The 27,594-nt window shown below is 63.5% G+C and overlaps 3 protein-coding genes across 4 annotated transcripts; 2 read left to right on the forward strand and 1 right to left on the reverse strand.

Annotated features, from left to right (window-relative positions):
• Positions 1–211: 211 nt before the first annotated feature.
• Positions 212–4,740, forward strand: PYROXD2 (pyridine nucleotide-disulphide oxidoreductase domain 2). The gene is made up of 16 exons (XM_074831048.1): positions 212–394; positions 820–839; positions 1,077–1,170; positions 1,250–1,323; positions 1,434–1,580; positions 1,697–1,850; positions 2,079–2,140; positions 2,252–2,349; positions 2,764–2,905; positions 2,997–3,131; positions 3,233–3,305; positions 3,416–3,572; positions 3,682–3,836; positions 3,988–4,094; positions 4,204–4,324; positions 4,545–4,740. Exons 1-16 carry the CDS (start codon positions 238–240, stop codon positions 4,613–4,615), a joined length of 1,767 nt encoding a protein of 588 aa, XP_074687149.1. The 5' UTR covers positions 212–237; the 3' UTR covers positions 4,616–4,740.
• Positions 4,741–7,922: 3,182 nt separating this feature from the next.
• LOXL4 (lysyl oxidase like 4) lies at positions 7,923–12,939 on the forward strand. Of its 2 annotated transcripts, XM_074831047.1 has the most exons (15): positions 7,923–8,202; positions 8,376–8,554; positions 8,614–8,616; positions 8,707–8,918; positions 9,491–9,529; positions 9,654–9,870; positions 10,020–10,203; positions 10,473–10,627; positions 10,949–11,116; positions 11,309–11,471; positions 11,604–11,847; positions 12,111–12,226; positions 12,324–12,460; positions 12,653–12,764; positions 12,869–12,939. In XM_074831047.1, exons 1-15 carry the CDS (start codon positions 7,923–7,925, stop codon positions 12,937–12,939), a joined length of 2,280 nt encoding a protein of 759 aa, XP_074687148.1. The 2 variants fall into 2 exon arrangements, with proteins under 2 accessions (XP_074687148.1, XP_074687147.1); XM_074831046.1 differs by lacking the exon at positions 8,614–8,616 and having other exon boundaries at positions 9,654–9,885.
• A 2,038-nt stretch (positions 12,940–14,977) lies between these two features.
• On the reverse strand, positions 14,978–27,261 carry R3HCC1L (R3H domain and coiled-coil containing 1 like). The gene is made up of 7 exons (XM_074830066.1): positions 27,218–27,261; positions 20,175–21,646; positions 16,287–16,462; positions 16,102–16,172; positions 15,888–15,983; positions 15,574–15,714; positions 14,978–15,393 (listed from the first exon to the last, which is right to left on the reverse strand). The coding sequence occupies exons 2-7, from the start codon at positions 21,630–21,632 to the stop codon at positions 15,338–15,340; spliced, it is 1,998 nt and encodes a 665-aa protein (XP_074686167.1). The 5' UTR covers positions 21,633–21,646; positions 27,218–27,261; the 3' UTR covers positions 14,978–15,337.
• Between the last annotated feature and the right edge of the window lie 333 nt (positions 27,262–27,594).

Here is a 27,594-nt window from a genome sequence, read left to right on the forward strand (position 1 = left end):
TGCCAGGGTCAACACCTTGCTGGGGGCAGTGCCAGTGGGGCAGCGCTCGATGTGTGCCCCTGTCCTGCCCAGCCTCCCCGCAAGCCCTGGGATGCAGCATCTGGCCCTGTGCCAAAGTGTCCCCTGCCCTGGCCCCCGTCCCCTTCCTGTGGGCGGAAGCCCTGGGAAAAGTTCCGCCATGAAAGCAAAGTCCAGGCTGCTGGGCGCAGGGCAGCTGTGGCTGGGCACTGTGGGGCGATGGCAACCAGGCTCCGGGCAAGGCTGGGCACTGGCTACCCTTCCTGCTGGTTGCAGGGCTGGAGACTGTCTCCAGGGCTGCCAGGAGGGCGGCTAGCCCATGCTGGGGCTGCAGACCGGCTGCAGCGGGAATACGACGCGGTGGTGATCGGGGCAGGTAACACGGCGAGGGAGCCAGTGCCGGGCTGCGGGGAGCTGACGGGGACCCCCAGCTGCTCCCCCCCAGGGCGGGTGGGAGGGGTAGTGCCCAGGTGGGGACCACAGTGGTGCTGGGCATGTTGCAGACCGCCGGCGTGCTCCTTGTGCCGGGAAGCATGCAGGGATCTGGCATGACCGGACACACATTGCAGCCCCCCAGCATGCAGGGCACAGCTGGGGTATCTGCCTTGAGCACCTCTGTCCCCCTCTCCTGCACCGTTAGGGCCAGGGCTGTAGGGACAGTGGAGGATGCTCCCTGTCACCTGTATCCCAATGTCCAGAACCCCATTATTTGGGTGGTTGTGGCAGCCCCATGCCCCAGCATGGCAGGGTGCCCTGTGCCGTGGGACCACCCTGACGCTGGGCTTGGCTCTCTCCTTGCAGGGCACAACGGGCTGGTGGCAGTGAGTACCAAGAGGGGGGTGCTGTGTCTCCTGCATCTGCGGGGGACAGTGGGGAATGGTCTGCACTGTGGCCAAGGGAGGGTGTTGGTGGCAGTGCCTGTGGGGCTGGGGGCTCCCACAGGGCTGTGAGGAGGGGGGTGCTCCCTGATGAGGGGGGCACCATGTGCAAGAGGGTGCTCAGGGTGACATCCATGCCCACCTGGAGGGATGGGCAGTGTGATGCCGTGCTCCCCGCAGGCTGCCTATCTGCAGCGGGCAGGGGTGCGCACAGCTGTGCTGGAGAAACGCCACGTGCTGGGTGGCGCGGCTGTCACAGAGGAGATCGTGCCAGGTACCCCTGCACACCAACTCTCCCCCTGCCCCCAGCCAGCCCTGGGCATGGGCACCCCCCACCGCCCCACATCTTCCAGGCTTCAAGTTCTCCCGGGCATCGTACCTGCTCAGCCTACTGCGGCCACAGATCTACACTGAGCTGGAGCTGCAGGTACCGGCACCGATCCCTTGCCAGGCTGCCGGCACCTCTTGGCAGCTAGTAGGGTGTGCCTGCTGCTGGGCTGTCCCCACAGAGTTGGTCCTGCTGTCCCTGTCTTGCAGCGGCATGGCTTGAGGGTGCTCCCACGGGACCCCTACTCCTTCACCCCACTGCTGGAAGACAGGAGCCCCCCCCGGTCCCTCCTGCTGGGGCACAACATGGCCCAGACCCAGCGGCAGATTGCTCAGTTCTCCCAGAAGGATGCCCAGGTACGGTGGGGGCATGCACCCGGCATGGCAAAGCCCCCAGGGGCTGCTGCTGGGTGAGATATCCATTGCACCCACCACAGCACAGTCCCTGTTGTCCCTGCTCTGTCCCCTTTCAGGCTTACCCTGAGTACGAGGCATTCATGGGGGGCTTGGTGTCAGCCCTCGACCCGCTGCTGGATGCCCCCCCAGTGGATACAGCTGCCCTGGGGCAGGGCTCCCTGCTCCAGCGGCTCAGGGCCCTGCAAGACCTGCGGCCCTTGCTGCGGGCAGGTACATCTGGGATGGTGGGGGACACCAATGGCAGTGGGTGTTTGCCTGCAGTGGGTGATCAGAGCCGCCCCCTCCCAGGGCACAGGCTCCTCAGGACCCCCTGCTGGGCTGGCAGGCTCTGGCAGGCTTGCCCACCTTGGTCCCGCTGCCTGACCCCCAAACCCAGCCAGGCACAAACAGCTGGCCCGGCACAGCCATGCAGGTGTCACACCGCCTCTCCACCCCCAGGGCTGGCGCTGGGGCGGCAGCTGCCCCGCTATTACGAGGTGCTCACAGCCCCCATCTCCAAGGTGAGTGCCGGCAGTAGCAGTGTGGAGCTACCAGCTGCCTTGCTGCCTGCATGAGGGTGCTGTGGCAGCCCCCCACCCTGAGTCTGGTGCTCTCTTTTTGTCCTGGGCCAGATCCTGGATCAGTGGTTTGAGTCGGAGCCCCTGAAGGCAACTCTGGCTACTGATGCGGTGATTGGAGCCATGGCCAGCCCCCACACCCCTGGCAGCGGGTGAGGGTTGCTCCCCGCCCCCCAGGGCTCATGGCTGCACCCTTCCTCCACACCATCCTTTGTGCTGGCTCTGCCGCGTCCCAGTACCCCATGCCCTGCCCAACTGCCTCTTCCTCCCGCTACCCGCTCAGCCTTGCCAGGGTGGCCCAGGGGTTGAGGCTGGACAAGGGACTGCCCCCCATCCCTGCCATATGGCTCTCCTGAGTGGTCCCCACCTGTCCCTTTGCTGTCTGGACACCTCTGTCCCCAGGTCAGGTCAAGTCTTGGCCAGTGGGTGCTCCTTGTAATTGAGCCAACTCCCACAAGCTGGTGCAGTCCCATCTTTGGGGGTCGTGGCACCATCCTCACTATGCCCATGCAGGGGACAGACCCATCCCCTCATCTGGCAGCTAACGTGAGGTCCTGCCACCGCAGGTACGTGCTGTTGCACCATGTGATGGGTGAGCTGGAGGGACGGCGGGGGGCCTGGGGCTACGTGGCCGGTGGGATGGGGGCTCTGTCCCAAGCCATTGCCTGTGCAGCAGTTGCTCAAGGAGCCCACATCTTTGCTGAGAAGGTACGGGGTGTCAGGGCACGGGGAGTTGCCTGGCCAGCCTGCAGTCAGCTGGGATGCTATTGGTGAAGTCCCATCCCTTCCGCCCGCCCAGGCAGTGTGCCACATCCTGCTGGGCAAGGATGGGCGGGCACAGGGCATCGTGCTGCAGGACGGGACAGAGGTGAGGAGCAAAATGGTGCTGTCCAACGCCTCCCCCCAAATCACCTTCCTGGAGCTCATCTCCCAGGTATGGGGCACACAGGGCTGGTGGGGGCTTGGCGTGGCTGTCTCCCCCCAGCCTCACTGTCCCCTCACAGCCAGCCTCTACACTGGCATCTCCCACCCCAGGAGCAGCTGCCAAAGGATTTTGTCCAGAGGATCCAGCAGGTTGATACACGCTCCCCTGTCACCAAGATCAATGGTAGGTAGTGACAGGGCCACCTCCACCACCATCCCCAGCAGAGGGACACTGGTGCCAGGCTCAGCAAGAGGCTGCACCCTACTTCCCCCATCCACCCCTCCTGTGCCCAGTGGCGGTGGATCGCCTGCCCAGCTTTCTGGCTGCCCCCAATGCCCGTGACGGCCAGCCCTTGCCCCACCACCAGTGCTCCATCCATCTCAACTGCGAGGGCACCCACCTCCTGCACCAGGCCTTCACTGAGGCCACCCACGGGCACCCCTCCAGCAGGTAAGGAACCTGCATCAGCATACATCGGTGCCCTGGGTAAGGGGCAAGATGGCCATAGTGCGTGGCTGGTTCCCCCTCTGCCTGTCCGGCTGGTGTCCTGCTCCCCCAGGCCCATGATCGAGCTCTGCATCCCCTCAGCGCTGGACCCAGAGCTGGCCCCAGGGGGCTGCCATGTCGTGTCCCTCTTCACCCAGTACACCCCCTCCGTGCTGGCAGGTGGGCAGCCCTGGGACGAGCAGGCCAGAAATGCATACGCGGACACGGGTACGTAATGCATATGTGGACATGGGTACATAATGCATATGTGGAGCCAGTTAACACTGGGAGGACTGGTCCCTGCCCGTGAGCAGAGCTGCTCAGGGGCCAGCCACCATGTTCCCCAAAGCTGCCCACTAGTTCCTCCATCCCTGTCTAGTGTTTGACTGCATCGAAGCCTATGCCCCGGGGTTCAAGGCATCTGTCATCGGCAGGGACATCCTGACACCACCAGACCTGGAGAGGATCTTTGGGCTGCCTGGCGGGGTGGGCACTATGTGGGCTCAGCTCTGAGCATCACTCTGGTGGTGCCAGCACTGGTGGGCACACAGCCCTGGGCCAGGCACAGCCAGCTCACACAGAGCTCTGCTTGCAGAACATCTTCCATGGAGGGATGTCTTTGGACCAGCTGTACTTTGCCCGGCCAGCACCATCCTACTCAGGCTATCGGTCCCCAATTCCTGGCTTGTACCTGTGTGGAAGTGGAGCCCACCCTGGTGAGCAGGGCTGGGAGCTGAGACCCTCCTTGGGGGCTGCAGAAGGAGGGCAGGGGGATGTGGACAAGGCGCAAGGCCAGCATGGGGCGAGGAGGGGGTGTCCACTCCCCTCTCTGCTGTTGCATGGGCAGGGAGGTGGGGCAGCTCTGCTGGTACAGCCCTGAGCCCCATCTCCTGAGTCTGGAGCTGCCCACCACTCCCTATTTCTGCTCTCTTCCAGGAGGAGGAGTGATGGGAGCAGCAGGACGCAATGCTGCCCATGTGGCCCTCAAGGACTTCAGGTGCCTGTGATGGCAGTGGTGACACTGATTTCACCTATGCAGGGTTGTGGCTGCAGCAAGCTGTGTTGTCTCCGTGCAAACCCCTGCCTGTCCCCAACTTGCTTCCCAGGCACCGCAGGGCAGCATCATCCCCTGAGAGCTGGGGGGTGCTGGCCGTCAGGGTCCCTTGTGCTCCCAGCTGCTACCATCACCTTGAACGTGTGGCTGCTCCCAGGCCGCCACAGCCCCAGCCCAGCCTTGCACCAGGCGGCCATGGCGAGCCTCGCTCAGCCCCTGCCTGCGCCTGTGGAAATAAACCCTGGCCTGGGCTCTGTCTGGAGCACTCTCACTGTGGTTTTTCTGCTCTTCGTGCAGCATCCAATGTGGGGGGTTGCACTGTGCCATCTTGCACTGGGGCTGGCAATGCTGCCCTGGGAGAGCTGCCAGAGGGGACAGGCATGTCCCAGAGCGGTGAATGGGGACAACCAGCCCCTCAGCCTCTCCTCCGCTCACTGATGCACGCTCAGGTGCATACAGGGCTGTTTAGCTGGAGCCACCCAACTTCAGGCTGGCCTCGACCACCCCAAGGTGCCTTGAATAAGCAGGGAACTAGGGAGCTGCTTGAGACCTGCTTTGCTACCTGGAGCTCCCAACTGTTCTCTGTCCCTCTGGCCCTTGGTGGCTGTGGGTACAACAGCCACATGTGCAGCAGCTCAGAGTCTGTAGGAGCCAGGACTGGCAGCTGCCCCCCCGTGCCCCCCCCCCTCCCATTCCTGCCGGGAGCTGCCTGCACGTGTTCTGGCCCCATCCCTCCATCCCCAGGGCAGAGGCTCCGTGCAGCCCAGCGGCACTCGCTGGCCACCCCTCAGCCAGCGGCAGGCCCGGGGTGTGCCCCTCTCCCGACCTGCTGCCGGCAGCGCTCGCTGCAGATTACAGAGCTCACATCCTCTCCCTGCCCTCTTCCTCCCCCAGACAATGCTCCCGATTCAGCCGCCCGCCTCGCCTCCCGCCGGGCCCTAAATACGGTGCTGCCAGGCTGAGCTGTTGCACCTGAGCTGGCTGAATCAATATTGACTGGCCAGGAATAGTCCCGCAGCCCTCTGAGAATAGCCCCGCACGCCTGCCCCGCTGCCCACAGCTTCCCGCGCACGGGGCTGCCCTGCTGCCGGCAGTGTATTTTTAGCTGTTGCAGTTGCTGGCTGCCCCGGGGCTGCAGGTCCCTGGCACCCAGTGAGCCCCAGCGGCTGGACTGGAGGGGGGATGACAACAAGGGGGGACATCTCCAGCCTGCCACGGTCACACTGAGCAGCAGGACACTGTGCCCCCACCACTGCAGGTTGAGGCTGGCAGGTCCCAGGCGTGGGAGAGCCCATCGGACCCCTCGCTGCCCTCCTCTCTCTGGCCCCAGGAGCAGAGGTCAGCGCTGGGAGCGGGACCCAGCACCCGCCTGCCCTGCACCCCTGGCAGCATCTGCCCTGGGAGAGGTTGGGGGGGCTCCTGGCCTCACACTTGAGTAATTGAGCTCCAAAACGTCGAGACATGAATGAGTCATGAGTTTCACTGGTGGGCCCAGCCCTGCCCCTCCCCAGGGCTTTCCATGGCCCCAATATTGGGGCTGGCGAGGGACCCCCACCCCAGGAGAGGCTCCAGCATGTGCCCTGAGCCCTGCTGGGGCATAGGGCTGGGATGAGGGTGCCCTGCAAGGGGGGGGCCTGGGGCCGTGCACCCCTGCACGCCCAGGGGTGCCGGAGGCTCCCGCAGGACGTGGCGATGAGCTCACGGGCTATTCCCGGCTGTGTTGATCCTGGCTCCTCCCGGCAGGAACCAGCTGCTTTGACGCCAAACAAACAGCCCGGTGGCCACCGGCACATTCCTGGCCAGCCCCCGGCCACGGCATGGGCACAGGGCTTCCTGTTTATCCCAGTCCCACGGCGTGGCACGGCGGGACAGATGGGCAGCGGGGTGCCCCGGGGACTGGCAGCACCCCAAGCCAGAGGTTGCTCCCAGGGCAGGTTGGGGGGGCATCCCCTGTCTCCAGTCCCACGGAGGGGGGCTGTGCCTGGGGATCCTGGCAGCCAGCCTGTCTGGTGATGGCCCAGGTGATGCCCTGAGCCCCACGAGGACCCTGCTCTGGGCTCCCAGTGCCTCCCCACAGCCTCCCCTGGTCTCTGTGCCCCACAAGTCACGGCCCCGTTGCAGTAGCCCCAGGTACCCCATGTCTGCGCACCTGCTTGAACTGCTGCGTGGGGTGGGAAGGGGCAAGGGGTGTCCTTCTGGGGTGTCCCTAGTGTAGCAGTTTGTCACCCCCAGAAAACCCATGCTCTGCCTGGCTGGGGGCCAGCCCCATCGTGTGGTGGTGCGGGGGGGGGGGGGGGCGGCATGCCTGAATGGAGGCACTGGGTGCATTCAGTGGGGGGGGCACAGCAGGTAGGGGCTATCCCAGGGGTGCTTGCACCCCCCCAAGCTGCGGGTGAGGGGCAGGGGTTGGGAGGTTTGCCCCAGGGTGGCAGAGGAGGGCTGGGAAGGGTGCAGAGTGCAGGGCTGGGCTCCAGGCACCGTGCGGGGGGGCCCGGGGCCGGGCTGGGCAGCGTGGGCCCCCACCCGGGGCGGCCCACCCCGCCGCACCATAAAAGCGGCGGCAGGCGGTGCTCGGCAGCAGGAGAGCTGCTGGAGGTCGGCGTGAGCCAGCACCGCGTCCCCTCGCCGCTGCCTGTCCTGCACCGTCACCCCGGCCAGGGTGAGTGCCGGGGATGGCCCCGGAGTGGGGGGGTCTGGGCAACTGGAGTGGGGGGCAGCAACCCCACTAGTGCTCTGAGTGGGGATGCAGGGGGAGAGATGGGGTGATGGGGGACAGGGGCTGTGTGCAGGATGGGGAGGGGACCCCAGTGTCTGGCACAGGGTTCGGGTGGGGGATAAAGGGGGGCTCTGTGGGGCCCCCACCCATGACCCGAAGCATAGGGCAGGCAGGAACAACAGGGACAGGGCAGTGTTCATGGGGCTGCCTGTGAGTGTTGCAGCCAGAGCTGAGCGCGGGGCTGTGGGTCCCTGGGAGGGCTCTGCCAGGGCTGGGTGACCCCACTGAGGGGCAGGTGGGTGTGAGGCTGGCGGCTGAGCCCCGGGGTGGGGGATGCTGCAAGCTGTGCATGGTGGGGACCAGCCCTGTGTCCCCCACAGCGCAGGGACAAGGGTGTCACTGCTGTGCGAGGGGGCATGATATCCTTTCACCATCACCCAGCTCTTGGGGCACAGGGGGGCTGCAGCAGCACCCCCCACCCTGCCATGGTCCCTAAGGGCTCAGTGTCGGGCTGTCCCCAGGCATCCCACCCCCGGGAACCACGATGGTGATACCAGCTGGCACAAGCCCCACCCTGCTGCCGCTGGTGCTGCTGCTGTGCTGGGTGGCCCCCAGCGAGCAGGAGCCAGCCCCAGTGCAGCTGCGGCTGGTGGGGCCACGGGGACCAGCCGGAGAGGGTCGGCTGGAGGTGTTGTACCAGGGGCGTTGGGGCACCGTCTGCGATGATGGCTTCGACTTCCACGCGGCCACCGTCGCCTGCCGGCAGCTGGGCTACACCGCGGCTGTCACCTGGACCCATAGTGCCACCTACGGCCAAGGGGAAGGTAGGGGGCAGGTGGGGAATGGGGGGACAGGGGGTCCTGGCAAGGGCAGTGTGCTTAGCGCTGGCTGGGGAAGCCTGCCTGAGGGGCTGTGGGTGCAGGCAGCCCTGGTCCTGGGGAGGGAGGTGGGGACCCCTCACCAACAGTGACCCACAGCCTTGCGTATGCATCCCCAGGCCCCATCTGGCTGGACAACGTGCGGTGCGGGGGCAGCGAGGGCTCCCTGGCAGAGTGCATCCACAACGGCTGGGGCACCAGCGACTGCCACCACGGCGAGGATGCCGGTGTGGTGTGCTCAGAACAGCGTCTGCCTGGCAGCCTCCCCCAGGCCACCACCTCTGGTCACCTGGGAGAGGTGAGTGGAGGGCCATGGGGTTGCCCTGTGCCCAGCAGGGTACACCAGGGGGACTGGAGCAGGTCCCTCCGGCCCTTCCCCTTGTCCCCATCCTGAACACCCTGCCCTGGATGCTGGAGCCCCTGTGCCCACCCCTGTGCCCACCACGGCAGGTGCTGGGGCTGAGCCTGGAGGAGGTGCGGCTCAAGCCCATCCTGGCACGGGCCAAGCTGAGCATGCCGGTGACGGAGGGTGCTGTGGAGGTGAAGCACAACGGGCGCTGGAGGCAGGTGTGCGATGCTGGCTGGACCAGGAACAACAGCCGCGTGGTCTGCGGGATGCTGGGCTTCCCCCAGGAGAAGCACATCAACACCAACTTCTACCGGTAGGGATGCAGGAGACCTGCATCACAGCTGTGGGACGCGTGGGGTGGGGGGCCTGGCTGGACACGCTGTGGGGGCAAGAGACTCGGGGGTGTCGGGGAAGGGATGCACACGTGGGTGGGTGTGCGGGGTGCTGGTATGGCCTGGCCACGCCTGGGTCCCCTTCTTGGGGCCTCAACAAGGGGCAGAGCTGGGCTCAGCAGCAGCCAGGAGGCTGTGGGGACAGTCACCAGCCGTGGCCAGCACAGCGTGGGTGGAAGGAGAGGAGAGACCAGCGGCCCTCGGCCCCTCCGCCCCCGCCTCGGGCTGGGGCTATAAATACAGTCCATAATGAGCCCCTGCCGGTGCCAGGAGTCACGCGGTCCCTCTGGGGCACACGGCACAGCCAGGCTTGGCATGGTAATTGCCAGTAGGGAGAGGACCTGTCCTCACCCTGCCATGCTGTGGGAGGACCCCACGGATCCAGCTCCTGCCACAGGGTGCTGGGGAGGGCAGGGATGATGGGGTGGGGGGTCCAGAGCCCAGCAGGGTTGGCATGGCCCCCCCCCAACCTCCCGGCTCTCTGCACCCACAGGAAGCTCTGGAACATGAAACTGAAGGACCCCAACTCCAGGTAGGGCTCAGCCCTGGGCAGGGTGGGCAAGGGCACCCTGAGTGGGCACCCAGCACCAGTGTTGGGTGGGGGAGAGTCTCCGACACCCGAGCTGATGCTGGCCCCTGCACCTCTCCCTTGGCAGCCTGAAGACCCTCAGCCAGAAGAATAGCTTCTGGGTCCACAGGGTGCGGTGCCAGGGCGCAGAGCCCCACCTGGCCCGCTGCCCCACGCAGGTTGCCCCGCTGGCTCCCGGACAACACGCCTGCCCCCGCGGCATGCACGCCATCGTCAGCTGCCTCCCCAGCCCTGTCTTCCAGAAGGGCACAGGCAAGGGCAGGAGCAAGACCTCCCCAGGGAAGGTGAGCCCCAGCACAGCCCCGTGCCCCATCCTGCCAATGGAGGGTCCTGTAGCTGGACAGCACCCGGCCACCCTGTTTGTACTCGTGCCCATGGTGCAGGCAGGTGGCCATGCCCTGGGGCCACTGACCGGCTGCTCCCCATTGCCCAGGTGCTCCCAGTGCGGCTGCGAGCAGGCACCCATGCTGGTGAGGGCCGGGTGGAGGTGCTGCGCCACGGGCAGTGGGGCACCGTGTGTGACAAGCAGTGGGACCTGGCCGCGGCCAGCGTGGTGTGCCGGCAGCTGGGCTACGGGACGGCGAAGCAAGCCCTGGTGGGAGCCCAGATGGGCCAAGGTGAGGCAGGCAGCACAGCAGGGACTTGGGGTGCTGCTGGGCTCGGAGGGGCACAATGGGGAAAGCCCCTGGTCTACTGGGTGCTGCTGGAGCATCCTGGGATGTCCAGGCAGCTCCAGCCTGCACTGGGATGGGGCTCCCCTGGCTGCTTCTGCCACAGGCAGCCCCATTCCCATAGCAAACACCCAGACCAGGGGAAAGAGGATGGGGGTCCTCCCTACTCCAGGATGGGCATGGAGCAGGGAGCTCTGACCCTCCCTCCGCTTCAGGCCTGGGGCCCATCCACATGAGTGAGGTACGGTGCACTGGCCACGAGCGCTCCCTGGGCGAGTGCCACTTCCAGGACGCCGAGCGGAGTGGGTGCCGGCATGAGGCTGATGCTGCCGTACGCTGCCACGTGCCCCACATGGACTTCCAGAGCCAGGTGAGCCCCTGCCTCCTCCCCAGAGCCTGTGAAGCCCCAGCCCCATTGCACAGCCCCTGCCCCCCAGGCTCTGTACCTGGTGTATGGACGCTCAGAGCAGCCCCATGGTGGCCCAGGGGATGGAGGGACACAGAGCAGCACGCTGATGGGGGTCTGCAGGATGAGCTGGTGGCAAAAGTGGTCTTGTGGGGAGGAAAGGAAGAAGAGGAAGGTGGGGGAGATGTTCAGCTGGATACATGGGGCTGCCTGCCACATTGCAGCTCTGGGTGGGAGGGCTGGGGGTCTGTCCCATGTTCCGGCTCAGCCCCTCTTTGTCCGCAGGTGCGGCTGGCAGGGGGCCGCAGCCCCGAGGAGGGTGTGGTGGAGGTGCTGGTACCAGTGCAGGGCCAGCTACAGTGGGGTGCAGTGTGTGGTGCACAGTGGGGCCTGAACGAGGCCATGGTCGTCTGCCGGCAGCTGGGGCTGGGCTTTGCCAGCCATGCCCTCCAGGTGAGCGGGGTCCCAGCCTGTGGCCTGGGCTGCAAGGGGTCCAACGGGATGCATGGGATGGCCAGGAGCTCTGGGATGGGACAGCCCAGGGGGACAAGCCCTGGTGGCAGTGCTGGGGCAGGGAGGCTGGCAGGGGAGGCGGGGTGAGTGCTGGCAGGGCTGGTCCGAGCGCTGTGCTCCTCCTCTGCCCAGGAGACATGGTACTGGGCAGGCAGCCCTGATGCCACCCGGGTGCTGATGAGTGGGGTGAGCTGCACCGGCACCGAGCTGGCCCTCCAGCAGTGCCAGCACCACGGCCCTGTCCACTGCCCCAGCGGCGGGGGACGCTTCTCAGCAGGGGTCACCTGCACCACCCGTGAGTACCAGGAGCCCATGGGGTACCACTGGGAAGGGGCACCCCCCTTCTCCTGGTACAGAGAGCAGGGGTGGGGGGAATACATGGGGTGGGGATCACCTGCTCCATCTGCACCGATCCTCTCCCTGCCAGATGCCCCAGACCTGGTGATGAACGCCCAGCTGGTGCAGGAGACAGCCTACCTGGAGGACCGGCCGCTGGAGCTGCTGTACTGCGCCCACGAGGAGCGCTGCCTCTCCCGCTCCGCTGACCACATGCACTGGCCCTACGGCCACCGCCGCCTCCTCCGCTTCTCCTCCCAGATCCACAACCTGGGCAGAGCCGATTTCCGACCCAAGATGGGGCGCCACGCCTGGACCTGGCACCAGTGCCACCGGTGAGTGACCCGTGGGCAGGAGCTGGCAGGGGGCTGCCCCCTCCCTGGGCCAGGCAGGACATGGTGGCACACGTCCCACAGAAGCTGGCCCGCCCGGGGTAATTAGCAGCGTCTGTGCTGGCACTGTCATTACGGCTTTATTTGGCTTCAAGGCTGTAATTTGCTGAGAGCCTCTGGGTGCTGCCCGTCCCCGGCTGGGTGGCTGGGCTGGCCGCATGCTCCTCAGCCAGGCACTCCCCCACGCTCAGCCCCTGTCCCCACAGGCACTTCCACAGCATTGAGGTCTTCACCCACTATGACCTGCTGACGCTCAACGGCTCCAAGGTGGCCGAAGGGCACAAGGCCAGCTTTTGCCTGGAGGACACCAACTGCCCCGAAGGTAGGTGCCAGCTACAGAGCTGCCAGCAATCCTCCCCATCCTGCTCCCTGAGGGGGGCTCTGCCCATGCCCTCCCTCACCTCCCCTCCCTCCCACAGGGCTGCAGCGACGCTTTGCCTGTGCCAACTTTGGGGAGCAGGGGGTGAGCGTGGGGTGCTGGGACACCTACCGCCACGACATCGACTGCCAGTGGATCGACATCACTGACGTGCCACCGGGCAGCTACACCTTCCAGGTATGGGGATGGAGGGGCAGGGGGGCATCGAGCCACCAGAGCTCAGCACTGGGGGCCACCCTCCATGGGCACCACCAGCACTCCTCACCCTGCACATCGGGGTGCTGCTCTGCACCCCACAGTGCATGCCATGGCCCTGCCTGGGCAAGGCACGTCAGCAGTACCCCCAGCCCTGCCTCTCACCCTCCCCAGGTGGTCGTGAACCCCAAGCATGAGGTGGCCGAGTCAGACTTCTCCAACAATGTGATGCGATGCCAGTGCAAATATGATGGGCAGCGCATCTGGATGCATGGCTGCCACACAAGTACGGAGGGATGGGAGCAGAGAGGGCATGGTGGGCAGGGTGAGGGTAAGTGGAGGCTGCTGCAGCTCCCATGTCCCCCCGACCCATGCTATCACTCTCCCCAGGTGATGCCTATGGCGCCGATGTGGTGAGCGATCTGGAGCGACGGGAGCGCCTGGCCAACAACCTTGTGTGACCCCCTGGCGTTGGCATGCTCCCGGCAATGCCACGGGGCAGCCTGCCTCCCACACCCCAGCCCCTGCGCCCCGGCAGCACCAGACTGAGCTCAGGGACTCGAAGACTTTTGTATTTATTGACGCTGCTGCAGAGAATGGAGATGAGCACTGGCGCCAGCAGGGAGCACCTGGGGGTGTTCAGCCCTGTGCTGTCGGTGGGACCTCCAAGAGGGGATCCAGGTACGGCAGCAGCCCCCACCTCTGTAGCTCCAGTGCCACCAGGACAACTACCTCAGCCTGCCTGCCCGGCCCCCCTGCCCCAGCAGGCTCAAGACAGGCCCCAGCCATGCCACCTGTGCACCAGTCCTGTCCTCAATAAAGGTGCTGTGCTATGGGAGAGGGGGTACTCCCTTATCAACCCCACCATCCCCTGCTCCTTCCCCTGCGCTCTTCCACATCAGGACCTGGCCAGGAACAACCCTTGTCTAGATGATGTTCCCCTGGTCAGGCAGTGTCCCCCTGCTGCCACCCACGGCCACCCAGGGCCACCAGCCCTCTAGCTGGCTGCCTGTGGCTGGTGCCCAGCGGCTCCGGCTCGTTGCCAGCAGTCCCCACCAGCTGGGGAACCCCAGCCCTGAACTGGCTGACCCCATGCGCATAAGGGGACTGGGCCAGTTCCGTGGCAGCATGGGCTGGCAGGCTGCCCACTGGCCACCATGGCTGCAGCCACTGTGCCAGGCTTTCCCAGGGGCTACCCTGGCAGCTTCCCAGGCCCAGAAGGAGGGATGGGGCCACTCTGCCCCTTGAAGACCTTTCTCCTGGGCACAGGGTGGGGACACAGGGAACACCGTGCCCTTGCTCTGTGTGTCTTTCCTCCCGTGGTTTCTAGCTTTTTTTTTAATAAAAGGAAATAAATGGGAATGCCACCAACCCACACTCTGTACTGCCCAGCCCAAGGCCAGCCAGCTACCAGGCAGTGCCACCCCTTTCCTTACACACCCCTGCCCATCCCCACCTTGCTGGCAGACACCAGCCTGGGGTGGGGGGCTGCCAGCACCCACTTTAGCCCTGCACAGCCAGGACAGACTGGGTTGTACCCACATGTGATGGCCCCCACACATGGAGGAGCTGCCAGGGACAGTGCTGACACACTGGGGTGACCTGAGGCCAGGGGCCAAGGAGAGGCGCATGCTGGCAGAGGCTTGCTCCAGCGTGGTCAGAGTTCAAGGGATGCCGGACAGTGGGTAAGATGCCTTCCACATGAGAGCAGCTTCATGCCCTTAACTTTCCGGTGGTCGAGCCGCGAGCGGCCGGGAGCAGCGGCCAAGATGGCCCCCAGCTGGCAGCACCGCCAGCACGGGGGCAGACAGCCACCACCGCGGGGTCATGACCAGCTCCACCGCCGCCAGGCTGGGGGACAGCCAGGGGACACAGGGCAGCCACACAAGCCCTTCAGGGCAGGCTGGGGCAAGGCAGCCATGACCAAAAACACACACAAACCGCTGGTGGGGGTGGCAGAAAAGCACCGTCCCCATCCCCACCTGCTGTGAAGGGCACAGGAGCCCCACAAACCGTGGCCCTGAGGGTTTGGGGGGCTATAGGGTGGGAGTGCTGAGGCACACAAGGCTGTTTTTCGGATGCTGAGAGACGATGCAAAGCAGAGGAGCCAAAGGCAGGTCCCAGCTGCCTGCCTGCACGCCCACCCCGGGGCAGGGCAGGAAGCCCCCAGCCCGCCAGCGCCGGCAGCGCCGCCACATCACAGCCCTGCACAGGGCCGGGAACGGGGCCCTGCCCGCGCACCGACAAGGGCCCCGCTGTTCGAGGCTGCAGCTGTTCCATGGAAGTAAACAGGGTCCCTGCCAGAACATTCCTGCCCACCGCCCTGCCCGACCCCTCCTGCCTGCGCCCCCTGCCCCCCCCCCGCCCCCCCCCCGCCAGGGACACTCACCACCTGGGAGGGGTGGACATCCCCATGGTGGCGGGGGCCATGCACAGCAGCCTCTGGCATGCAAAGCCCCTCTGGCACGCGGGAGCATGGAGAGCTACATCCAGACCAGGCACAGTAAAATAAATGGTATTTATTAGCAAAATAAAGGACAGAAACTCTCGCTCACAAAGCCCTGCCAGGTGGCCAGGGCCGCCCCGCACGGCCCCGCATGCTCGCTGCCGAGCTCCCTGCGTTCCACCAGCTGCTCTCACTGCAGCAGGCAGCACCAGGGATCCTGCCCTGGGCAGAATGGGCAGCGCTGCCTGACGGCGACAACATCCGCATGCACCAACCAGCCTGCGCACGCCCTGCTCAGCCCTTTTGGGGGAGCAGCCCAGTGCTTTTAGATGCGGTGCGGCATCCGTCCCAGCTCTAAGATGCAGGGTGCCCCAGGGGGGTTCCCAGTGGGGCTGAAGGTGCAGCTTCCCGGCTCAGTCCCGACCCTCCCAGGCATCCTCCCGCTGCTTGTTCTCCAGGCGCTTCCTCTCTGCAGAGACAAGAGGAGGGTCAACCCCACATCCCCATCACCCCACAGCTACCCACTTCCCCAAGGAGGTGGCTGGAGCCCACCCTGGCACAGCCCCTTCCCACCCAGCACCCTGTGAGAAGAGGCATCCACGAAGAGGGTCCCCCCACACAGCAGCCCTCCCGGATATCCAAATCTCACCCCGGGCTTCTTGCAGCTTCCTCCGCTCGGCATCTCGCTGGGCTGGCGTCTGGTTGCTGCGTACCCCCAGGGCACCAATCACCAGCCGCCTGGCCAGGGCAGCCGATGTTTCAGGGCGCTCCTTGGCTGGCTGCAGGTAGTCTGGGTGAGCAGAGATGGGGGACATCAGTAGGGACATCCCAGGAGGGACGGGGCATCTGGTACTTAAGTGCTGTGGAGCCGTGCCGGCTGCCCTGTCCTTCCCCAGTTATAGGGATGAAGATGCTGCAGCACAAGCACCATGGCACAAGCTTGCACGGGCCAGCATCACTCACCGGCGTACGCCCTGGCTTTGGCTTTAGAGGCGCGGGTGCCCTGGGAGAGCGGGCGTGTCTTCACCATCAGGTGCTTGGTGCTGAGGGCATCGCGTGCTGCAGGGAGAGAGCAGCGGTGTCCGTGTGTGGCGCCAGCCCTATGCCCAGGATCTGGCCACAGCAGAGGCAGGGACGCCTCCCCTCTGCCCATCCCCAGCCAAACCGGGAGCAATACCTGTTATGGGGCTGGAGAAGATGCCCAGGGCGTGTGTATCATCCACCCACTTAATATCAAAGCCTTTTTTCCTGCCAGAGAGAGGGAAGCTCAGCAAGGCATCGGCACCAGGTGGGCAGGGGTTTGGAGCAGAGCCCAAGCCAGGGACCCCAGTGCTGGGAACAGGACATTGCCAGCAGACTCACTGATAGCTGCAGAAGACACGCAGCAGGTCCTCAGTGCGGAAATCCGAGGGGAAATCATAGATCTCAATGACGTGGGGCAGCTCGGCATCGCTGAGGTCCAGTGCGGTGGGCTCAGCCCCATAGTAGTCGAAGCGGGGTGACTGTCGGCTCTCCCGGTGCTTCTCACCTCCCGAGAGCTGCAGGGATGGGAGAGGCACAGCACTGAGCAACCCATGCCCGCTCACCCCACTCCAGCTCCAGATCCATGGCAAGCCTCCCTGGGAAGTGGTCCAGCCCCCGCGCCCCGCCCCAGCACTGCAGATGGATTCATGGCATTGAGATATTAGGAGTTATCGACCAGTGCTCTCACGCCATGCACTTGCTGTTCCCATTACCAGCATCCCTTCACTTGTCATGCTCTGCAGTCCCACTGGGGACACGGTAAGAATGGCACCAGTGAGACAGCGCGTGCACCCCCAAACACACCCCTCCTTCCACAGCGATGCGCTGAAATACATTTGGCGAACAACAAGGAGCAGGACAGCAAGGCCAGGAGGAAAGACTGACGTCTGCCCGCCACATGGGAGCACCGGGCTCGACATGCCCCAGCTGCAGCACATGCACCAGAGCAGCCCATCGGCACCCCAGACGCCAAGATGGAAGAGCCCGTGCTCCCCTGAGGAGCAAGTTCTGGTGGTTAATCACCTGTGCGTCTAAAAATTTATGCCTTATTTCTCATTTGAATTTGTCCGGCTTCGCTTTCCAGCCAGCGGTTCTTGTTCTGCTTCTCTGTTGGATTAAAGAGCCCTCAGTAACCAGTCCCCTCCCCGTGACGGCACTTACTCACACTAATCAAGTCCCTTCTCAATCTTCGTCTTGATAAGCTAAACGGGTTGTGCGCCTTTAGTATCTCACAGCGGGGCACTTTCTCCAGCCCTAAAAGATGACGGCTGTAGCGCTTTTCTACCTCTCCCATTTTTTAACCTTTATTTTAAAACATGGGCAGCAGTCTCTCACTGCCGTGACACAGGGGTGCAGCTGCCCCCTTGCTCCCCTCCGCCCTGCAACAGCAGTGCTGATGGGCCACCCTGCAGCACTTTCTGCCCAGTGGGCCACCCTGCATCGCTTACTGCACCCCTGCTTTCCAAACTGCACCGTGCCGGAGGCCAAGGGGGGTTCACGGCCCTGGTCTGGCTGAGACACTGGGCCAGGAGCAGCCCAAAGCCAGTGGGGGCTCCCCAGTCCCCCCCCAGAGCATGGGGCTGGTGTGGTGCTGGGGAGCGGGCACATAACTCAGCCAGGTTCCCAGCCCGATCCCCCAAGCGATCGTAGCAGAGCACACCACGGCTGGAAGGTTAGAGTCCATAAATCCCAGCCAGCTCAGTCAATAAAAAGTGCTCATTCCGACAATTTTATGGGGAAGATGGATTCACGGCAGGTGAGGGGGTGCTGCCAGGGCGGCTGGATGCCGGTGGAGGGTAGAGCTGAGTTATGGAGCTCACGGGACAGGCTAGGGCTGCCAGCAGAGCCGCCTGCCCCACCACCATCACCCATTAACTGAGCGCACCCCGTGCGGGACAGCGCACTCATCAGGCACCCCTGCCCGCTTGGGGGAGGCGAAGGAGCCATCCCCGGGCAGGATGACGCCCTGTGGTGCCGCTTGAGGGAGCAGAGCAATCGGGTGGTGCCAGGCGCTGGGAAGATGATTAGAGAGCAGGAGCACAGAGTGCCAGAGCGGTCCTTGACCTTCACAAATCACCAAGTGTGGCGGGGCGGCAAGGACAGGAGCCGTCTGGCAGCTGGGCTCAGCCGCACGGCAGGCACAGCTCAACAGGTCCTGCCGTGCTGCCAGCCCGGACACACAGGGTTCCCACTGCCCCCAGCTGTGGGGAAGGGCAGGGAGCATGGAGTATGGACCCCAGCCCTGGCAGGCACCTGGCACTGGGAAGGGTCTGCTAATGGATGGTCAGACAGATAGCGGAGGCAGGAAATGAAGCCTGTCTGTCATGCCTCGGTGCTCTGGAAAGATGCACTCTCGCTGAAGCATATCAGAAGGGGCCGTGGCCACTTGCTTACGCCCCTGCTCGCTTGCCGGGAGCACACCTCCAGAGCCAGAGGGGAGGCATGTGCCAGCACGCACGCACCACGGTCCCCACCCCGCCACAGCAGCTGATGGAGAGTCCACCAAGCCTGCAAGGAAATGGTCCAGTGCTTAATTACACTCTGCATTCAAACTGATTTCTTCTCTGAATTTGTCTGGTTTCAGCTTCCAGCCAATGGATCTCGCTGTGGTGTTTTTTCCTGCTAGATTAAAGAGCTGTCCGCTATCAGAAATCTCTCCTCCATATAGAAAGTCATAAATCTTGCTCTCTGCCAGCTATCTGCAGCGCATAAGGATTTGGTTATGAGGAAGAACACTACTAATTTTCTCGTCTTTTTTGTTAATTAAGAACAGCTCCATCTCCCCAAGAGCCTGCACCCTCCTGAGCAGCTGCGTCTGCCTGCCGAGAGCTTGGAGGGCTTGGGAAGCTCCAAGCTCGGCATGGGAATCTGCAGGGGGGTTAAGATGTCAACTTTTAATAGATAAATCCCTTTTTCAGGTTCTTATTCACTCATTTTCGGAAGCTCCCTGGGAAGCTCAAACTTTGCTCAGAGCTTGTGCACAGGGGAGCTAACATGGATGCTCCAGAGCTGTTCACAATTAGCACTGGTGCTGCATCACACAACGTTGCCCACAGCATCCTACAGCTGCACCATCACACAGGCCCTCCCTGATCTGCCTCCCCACGGGGCCAGGCAGCTGCTCCGCTGTGCCCGAGGACAAAGCCATGCCCGCCATCCCAGTCCATGGAAAGCCAGTGCCAGCACGTCTGCCAGCTGACACTGGAGCGGCAGCACTGTCCTCCTCACACCGGTGCTCACCACAACCTCCTGCCTGGAGCTGGGGGGAACACAGCCAGGCAGGGATGAGGGTACCAAAACTCTTCCACATCTCCCTCCGAGCAGCCCCGGAGGCAAGCTCTGTGCACTCCACACCCTGTCCCAGCCTCACATGGGGCTTGGTGAAGGCACACCAGCCCAAACATGGCCCCATGGACGAGGTGGGTACCAGTGCTCCCCAGTAACAATGCTCCTGAGTTAATCTCATCCCCTCCCAGAAGCTGTTATCAGGCACCATCTGCCACTTCACACCCTGCTTCCAGCCCGGGGTGGATGGACGCTGGCTGTAACAATATTAGCGCTGTTTGTTACTTTGGGCACATTAATGTCATTCAGAAAATTACCGGTTTGATGCTACTGATTTAAAATGCAATAAGGGATATCCAGCCTCACTGCAGAAGCCGAGCTTTCCTCGCGAATGGCAGGAAAACGGCGTGGGTCCCGGTGCTAAGCAGCTAATTGTTGTAAATTCAGCCGCACGCGTGCAGGAGGGGATGGTAATGAGCCACAGCTGATTAAGAAGCCGTAGTTTCGAGGAAACTTCCCGTTGCTATTTCAATGGGAGCCCATACGTCTCAGCCCATTTCTTTATCACCAGCCCCGGTTTCACTAGGGTGCAGTTGCGGTTTATGGCGCTCGAGCAGGTTTTACTGGGTGCACTTTATGTACTATAGAGGAAAGCTCTCCCCCAGTCTTCACCAGTACTGCAGGATGGGAACCAGCCAGGGGGGAAGGTGGAGGTCCCAGGTGTTTCAGAACTGCAGGCAGTTCATGCCCTTGGGGATGGCTGGCGGTGACAGCAGGCAGCACAGCCAGGCTGGTCACGTGTACCGGGTGCAGCCTGCCCCACCATGCACCCACCCCGGAGGACACAGGGACAGCCGACTGCCATGGACCCGTCCCCACATCCCAGTAGGCAGCAGCCACCATCCCTGCAAACCCCCACAGGTGCCGGCTCGCAGGACATACCTCCTCCAGTAGGCGTGGGTCCAGGCAGTCCCCGTCGTCGTTGAACAGTGCGTCCCAGCTCTCCTCGGCACCTGGGCTGGCCTGGCTCGGGGTCCCGGAACTGGTCTGCTCTGCCTTTGGGGAATCGCTGTGGAAACCTCCCTCTTCCTCCTCAGCCTCCTGGTCACACTGGTGCTGCTGTGGCAAGTCCACGTCCTTGTTTGCACCCGCCAGCTCCTCAGCCCAGGCTGTGGGCAAGAGCTCCTCTACGCCACGGCACAGCAACTCCAGGGGTGGCAGGAGCTTGTGGCTCTCCAGGGGTGCCCCCTCCCATGCACCGCTCACCGGCTCCTCATCAGCACTCCGGCTGCTCTCAGCCCCAGCACTACCATCTGTGCAGGCAGAGGTGCTGCCCGCTCCCTCCGCAGCGGGCATCAGGTCGCCCTCCCCGCCAGGATGCCTGGCACTGGCAGTGCTCTCCTCCTTGCCAGATGGGAGCTGGGACGGACTGACAATGCCCTGCCCTAGGGTGCTCTCCACTGGGAGCACTGGTGCATCACCCGCACCACCACTCGAGCACCCAGGTCTGCAGCTGGCTCCTCCTGGTGCATCCAAGGCCCTCTCCCCAGCGAGCTCAGCCATGCCTCCCCACCTCTCCTCCTTCTCCTCCTCTAGCACCCCAACGGCACAGCTCTTGCTCTGCCCTGCCAGAAGAGACCCCACACACTCCCTCTCCTCCTCCTGGGTTTTTGGACCTGCAAGCTCCCATGCCAGTCCAGGCACACTGCCCCGGTTTTCCGGCCCTGCCAGCTGCAGGACACCCTCTCCTGGGTGCTGGGAGAGGTCCCCGGCCGGATCCGGGGTGCTGTCCCCCAAATTCTCCGACATGCCACTTGGCCCTGTCCGACATGCCAGCACTGGGCTAGCAGGGGGTGCTGGGCTAGTAGGGTTGCCCCTGGGCTCAGGGGTTGCCTCTGCGGCCCCAGACTGGGCACTTGGTGGGGATGGATGGTCAGGCTCAGTCCTCATCATGCGGTGGCCATGGCCGAGCTCCCCAAGTCCTTCATCATGGGATGCTTTGTCCTGTGCGTCCCAGGACTGGGCAACAGCCAGATCCGGGCACAGCTCCTGCACACTCGGTGATGCCTCCGGGCCCTCCAGTGCAGTGGGACAGCTGCTTCCCGGTCTCCGGCAGTGCCCAGCAGAAGCTGCCCGCGGCTCCTTCAGGCCAGAATCCACCTTGTTCTCCCTCCTTGATGCTCTGCCCACCTGCGTCCTGGCACAGGGGCTTCGCCGCTGCCCTTCGCCACTGCCCCAGCAAGTGTCCTGCACCAGGCGGTGGTTCTTGGGCTCCTGACGGGGTCCAGCCAGTGTGTTACCCGCCACTTGCGCTGCTCTCTCCCGCCGTGCTTTGGGCACGTAGAGGGGCAAGTCGGGCTTCCTGCGGCGCGGCCGGCTGCCCTCCGCCTCCTGCTGCATGGTGCCACTGCTCCCTGTCAAGGAGAGACAGCGTCACTGCCCTGCCCGCATCCCAACGGCCCCACAGCTGGGCAGGAGCAGGCAGCCCCTGCCCGGGTCAGTGGGTTGGGTTCCCAGCATGGCACCCACCCTCACTCCCACGGCAGCTGGCACACAGTGATGGATAGCAGAGCCCCAACACTGCACCCACGGTAGCGGCTCTGCAGACGGGGTTTGACAGCTGGAGCACCCCACAGCCCTAAAGCCTTCGGTGGCGTATGTACTGGGCTTGGGGGAAGCAGGAAAACCCTGCCAGCATCACCAGGGCACCTGGCTCGCTCCAGCAACTGCTGCCTGGGTCCTCCCCTGACCCAGCGGCCAGCAGCTGTGGCCGAAGCAGGACATAGAGCCCTTATGGGACATAGGGCCATAGGACATAGAACCATACATGCATCAAAAACCACGGAGAAGCCCATGGCAGCCACGGAGCACCATAAACCACACCCCAGCCTGGGGACACCCTGGAGCGGGACCACAGCTGCCACTCCAGCATGCCACAGCCCCACTCACCTGCTGCCCCATCCCGGCAGAGATTTATTTTTCATCATCTTTGGCAGCAGCAGGCACGCCGTGAGCTGCCAGGCCCCCCTGCCCCTATAAATATGCATCAGGTAGGGTTTATGGAGACGGATGGCGTGGGGGGCTGCGCTGCGGTTGAGGGGAAGGCAGAGCGGGGCCGGGCCGGGGCCCCGTGATTAATCACTGCCCACTCTGTTTAGGGGGATTCATCACGGGCCGCTGTCAGGTAAATCACTGGAAAAACACCTCTTCAGTAATTAATGTGAAGTGACGGATGGACAGCCCCCGGGCCCATTAATCTGGACCATCAGCGCCGACTGAGATTATGAATGTCAGGATGCATAAACTGCCGGCGGATCAATAGGGCCAGGAACCCATCCAAGGCTCTCATTTCCGAGGCACCTCCGGTACATTAGCCTCCCCTCCACGCAGCCCCCGGCCGAGGCGCGAACGCTCCCCGCGGCCCCTCACCGACAGCCGGCAGCGGTGCCGGGAAGGCGAGGGGAGGCCAACCACCGGCTGGAAAGCGGCCGGGGCTGCCCGTGCTGCACGGCATCATCCCCTCTTCCTGATGGACAGACAGACAGACAGACGGCTGCCTCGGCGTGATGGATGGGTCTCCCACGGCTCTCTGGAAACCACCGGCAAGCCCGGGCAGGGCAGCGCTCCCCAGTATCACCGCGGCACCCGTGTCTGCACCTCGTGCTGCAGAGGTGGGCAGGAACGTGGTGCACCCCTGCACACTTCTGCAGCACAAGGCGCAGACACAGGTGCCACAGTGATGCTGGGCACCATCCTGGGGCTGCCCCAACCATTTTTCTGTCTCCGCAGCACTTGTCATTTTTTTTCCCTCTCTTTGATACGCTAATTTTGCTGGCAGAACGATGCCCTTTATCTTTATCGACCGCAAGAAAGAAACGTATCCTACAAACTCTCCAAGGTCTGGATTAGTCATTTTTCAACACTGAGGCGTTATACATTTTCTCAGCAAGCAGCAGCCTAGGTGCTGGAAGGGAGGGGGCACTGGAAGCCCCCCTGGCACCACCATTTCCACCCACGCAGAGCTTCCAGCTGCACCGAAGCACGTTCTGCTAAAGGACTTTTCCCAGGCAAGCCCAGAGTCTCAGCCCATGGGACATCACCAAACGCCTTCTGTGGGATCACTGATCCCGCCCAGACTCCGCTTCCTGAGAATTTCCAGCACAGGGAGCAGCCAGGAGCAGCACTGCTCCACACACATCCCAAGTCACCTCCAAGAAGAGCCTTCGCACGCAGGATTTATGGGCTCCTCGAAAGCTTGCCGTTCACCTTGCCTCACCCTCCAAAGCAGATGGTGCGGCATTAGCCAGACGGCTGGTGCTGGGAGCATCCTCTCCCCGCACAGCTTTGCCTCTGCCCGCTGCTCGCTGCTGGGGAAGAGCCGCTTCCTGCAGCCTGGGGAGAAGCACGGCAGGGTGGTGGCTGGCCCACGCTGCCAGGGATGCTGCAGCACTTTGCTTTTCCCCCACAGGGCATCACCGCTCCTGCCCCCAGCCTATTACACACTTCATCGATGCCATGGCCACGCGTCGGCACCGACCGATTTCATGCTCCAGGAGGCAGAGCAACAGCCCTGGCTTCGGGTCTCATTCACACTACGCTGGGCAGGGCAACCCTGTCGCTTCCAGACTCCAGGACCAAGCTCGCCCCGCAAAGCCAGGCAGCGATCGGCCGCACATCCCCAAAAGGGCCCATGCTGCCCCGGGTCCTGCCCTGCTTTTTGGAGCCAGCAAGCAAAACAGGTTGGCATTGTGGCACCAAGCAGGGAAAGGCAGCCCTGGACCGGGCACGCCACGGTACCACGGTAAGAGTGGCGGTGGGAGCACTGCCCAGCTGCCTGGCACGTCATGCCTGCCAGCCCGGCGCAGCACAGCCTGGCATGGTCAGTGGGACGGAGGTGGCTGGGGCTCCCCACGGGCAGCGGCTCCCCTCACACCGTCCCCAGGAACACACCGCTCGTGGCATGAGTTTGCGAGGTCTCAGAGCAGCTGCCCAGGTGATGTGCCCACCTGAGTTTCTCCTCTAGCGACTCTGCAGCACGAACAGGCAGTGTTTTCTCCCCAATTTCTCTCCCCCTCCCATCCAGGGAAGGACCCCAACAACAACAGCAAGACAGGGCTATCCACATCACAGGCTACTTCACACTGCACAGCGCATCACCAAATTCCCTCCATCATCTGCACCTTTGCCTGGCGGGTGAGGACACCTACAGCGCAGCTCCGACAGCAAAGCCAGGGCTCCCGCCACCTTCTCCCACTGCAGGCAGAGATGCCGGCCACGGTCCCGCTCAGGTAACCCGGGGACAGGCACAGATGCTCTGCTGTGGGGCTCACATGGAGCATGCCAGTTCCCGGAAAAGTTTCGGTGCCACCCAGCGCCCTCCCAGCAGGCTGCCGCATTTCCTGGCAGGGAGCTGTATTTTTAGCCTTCGAGGTTTCTAATTCCACTCAATCCATACTCCCATCAATAGAGCAGATAACCTTAGAGCCTTGTCGGTGAACAGGGATGGCAGCACTGGGGGACCGGGAGCCTTGGGGGACCACGTACAGCCTCAGCATGCAGCTCGCACACCCGCAATGTCACTCTTTATGGCCTGCTGCAGATTGGGCTCTTTGGAGGGAAAAAAAAATAAATATAATAACAAGACTAATAAAAAGGCAGGTACAAGGAGATTCTAAACAGCCCCACTGGGGAACCCGGCGCTTGCAGGGCTCATCCCATGCCAGGCACATGCTGTGGCACGCTCGCCGACTGCACAACACCGGCGCCTGGCAGCCTGGGTAAGGATTATCAGAGGATTCAGCTACCCTGCACCTCTCCTACTCTCAGCAGAGTTCCAGCCCAGCCTGCCTGGCTCATGCAGCAGGCAACGGGGCCAGGGAAGGACCTGGATACATGGCAGGGAGAGGCAAAGCAAAGGCAAGAACACAGAGCTGCTGGCACGAGGCGAAGCAAAGCGCTTCAAGGAGCAGAGAGCCGCATCCTGTCCGATGGCTGCCCGCAGTCCCCTGGGCTTTATGACGTCCCTGTCCCCTGCTGCCAGGAGAAAGATGCTCTCCAGCAGCCAGAGCAAATACTGGCTAGGCGAGGAGGCAGAAAAGGCACTGAGAAAAGAGAGATTTCAATCGTGCCTTTCATTTGTGATGCTCCTAGGAGATACCTGGAACAAGAGAAGGGGAACATTTCAGACAGGAGGAGGATCTGTAAGTCAATAGTGTCCCCTCATAGCTGCAGGGGAGAAAAGGGACAACAAACCAGCAGAAGGAGTTAACAGCCAGAGGGCTAAGGGGAATACAAAGGACTTTACAAATATACCCAGGCAGAATCAGCACAAAAGTGAAAAGATCTATTAATAAACAAGGAGGGAGAGAAAATTAATGATGGCTCAAAAATAAAGATGACTCAAAAGGGCAAAATTACTGTTTTTAACCAGAAAAATGCAAATGAGGCGGAGGCATCGCAAAAACAGCTGCAGGGAAAGCAAAAACAGCATCTCCACATAGACACGGTCACCTGGTCAGCGTGGCCAGCACCAAGATGAACTGATTAACCCGCTGACACACATGCGGTGCCGGGAAGAAACCAGGGCCCTGGTGACAGCAAGAACAAACGAGGCACTGATTTTCTGTGTGAGAAAGGAAAATAAAACTCGTGTTGGGCACAGAATAAACCCTGTGCCCATCCCTAGCGCAGAGTATAACGGGTGGAGGAAGGAGCCTGCACACCTACCGCAATGGGCTCCTGGATGAAGGATGTTGGCTTGCCTGGCGGGAGTTATTTCAGAAGAATTGCTGGGCAAAGCTTTTGGATAAGGCAAGCAAGACACAATTTAGCTGAACTTCAGGGTATTGTTTTGCACCATCTCCAAAACTTTCACTTGAATAGTGAATTGTAATTAAATTTGCAGATGATACTGAGCAGAGAGGTGTTGCAAACACTGGCCAGAGCAGAGAAATCATTCAAAGGATCCAGGAAATGTAGGCATGAAACAAAGTGCGGCCCAGTCTGGGAAAATGAACGTAAAATAACCTCAAGCAGCTACTCGGTGGGCAGAAGCAGCCTGGAAAGCAAGGCCCAGAGCCCCGAAGTACGCTCGGACCAGAAAGCAGGTGACCGGGGTGACCACCTCAAAATACGCAAGGGGCAGAAGCAGGTCACCAGCACCGTACCATGGGCCACCCCAGGGCTGCAACAGCCCCACAGCGGGCAGCACACAGAGCCCCACAGTCAGCATGAAGGATGGAGGGGACACCCAGCGCAGGCAGGCAGCTGTGAAAAACAGCACCCAGTGGCTGGGAGCACCAGGCATGTGTTTTACGAGCCATGGGAGCCCGGTGCACTGAGTGCCCGGGGATGCCGTATAACTCCCCTGCCCTCGAGGGCTGTCACTGCCGGCATCGCTGTGTGACTCAGTAACGTGGGGAGAGTTATGGGGTCTGCAACGTGCCATGTTACCCGGGTGCTCCAGGGGCTGCATGCCAGCGGAGTCAGGGACAGGGCTGGGACATGGGGTGAGGGTCAGGGCTGGGACAGAAAGGGGGGTTGGGTCTGGGACAGAGAGAGGGGGACAAGGCTGGGACATGGGGTGGGGTCAGGGGCTGGGACAGGGAGTGGGGGACAAGGCTGGGACATGGGGTGGGGTCAGGGCTGGGACAGGGAGCTGTGACAAGGCTGGGACTGGGGGTGGGTGTCAGGGCTGGGACATGAGGTGGGGGCCAGGGCTGGGACAGGGGATGGGGACAAGGCTGGAACATGGGCTGGGGTCAGGGCTTGGATAGGGGGTGGGGACAAGGCAGGGACATGGGGTGGGGTGGGGTCAGAGCCGGGACAACGGGTTGTGGGACAGGACTGGGCCAGGGCTTGGGGAAGTGCGGGGTAGGGGCACAGTGTGCAGCCCGGGCACCGGGCAGGACGCGCCCCCCGGGCTGCTGTGCCCCCGCCCCGAGCGCCCCGCCGGGCCGTGCCGCCTGCCAGGCCCCCGCCGTTACCAGTGGCCGCGCCGGGTCCCCCGCCGCTCCGCGCCGCCGCCGCCGCTTCCGCCGCGCCGAGCCCGCCCCATCCCGCCCCGCCGCGGGGAGCGCCGGGACCTGTAGTGCGGCACCGGCACCGGCACGGGCAGCCGCCGCGCCCCGCCCCGCGCCCCGGCCGGCCGCTCCTCCCCCGCGGGGGCAGCCCCGCAGCCCCCGGCACCTTCCCCCCGCCCCGCCCTGATCCTCGGCGCATCCCCGGAGCTGGAACCGCCACGGGCGGCCCCGGTGCCACCGCGACCTTTCCTCCACCAGCCACCGCCCAGCAGCCGGGGGACGGGGCCAGGGTGCTCCGTAACTGGGGGCGGGGGGGTGATGGGCACAGGGCTGCGGGGGGG

This window comes from Strix aluco, chromosome 7 (genome assembly GCF_031877795.1).
Source record: "Strix aluco isolate bStrAlu1 chromosome 7, bStrAlu1.hap1, whole genome shotgun sequence".
NCBI classification, from domain to species: Eukaryota; Metazoa; Chordata; class Aves; order Strigiformes; family Strigidae; genus Strix; species Strix aluco.

What these genes read in the sequence shown, in the direction of transcription:
- LOXL4 (XM_074831046.1), top strand. Translation starts at nt 7,923, where the DNA reads ATGGTGATACCAGCTGGCACAAGCCCCACCCTGCTGCCGCTGGTGCTG. An exon ending in CCTCTGGTCACCTGGGAGAG is followed by an intron (nt 8,555 to 8,706) that starts GTGAGTGGAGGG and finishes CCACCACGGCAG; the next exon opens with GTGCTGGGGCTGAGCCTGGA. An exon ending in TTGCCAGCCATGCCCTCCAG is followed by an intron (nt 11,117 to 11,308) that starts GTGAGCGGGGTC and finishes TCCTCTGCCCAG; the next exon opens with GAGACATGGTACTGGGCAGG.
- R3HCC1L (XM_074830066.1), bottom strand. Translation starts at nt 21,632, where the DNA reads ATGCAGCAGGAGGCGGAGGGCAGCCGGCCGCGCCGCAGGAAGCCCGAC. An exon ending in ACCCACGCCTACTGGAGGAG is followed by an intron (nt 16,463 to 20,174) that starts GTATGTCCTGCG and finishes CCATCCCTGCAG; the next exon opens with CTCTCGGGAGGTGAGAAGCA. An exon ending in CTTCTCCAGCCCCATAACAG is followed by an intron (nt 15,984 to 16,101) that starts GTATTGCTCCCG and finishes CTCTCCCTGCAG; the next exon opens with CACGCGATGCCCTCAGCACC.
- PYROXD2 (XM_074831048.1), top strand. Translation starts at nt 238, where the DNA reads ATGGCAACCAGGCTCCGGGCAAGGCTGGGCACTGGCTACCCTTCCTGC. An exon ending in TCCTGGAGCTCATCTCCCAG is followed by an intron (nt 3,132 to 3,232) that starts GTATGGGGCACA and finishes CTCCCACCCCAG; the next exon opens with GAGCAGCTGCCAAAGGATTT. An exon ending in TGGAAGTGGAGCCCACCCTG is followed by an intron (nt 4,325 to 4,544) that starts GTGAGCAGGGCT and finishes GCTCTCTTCCAG; the next exon opens with GAGGAGGAGTGATGGGAGCA.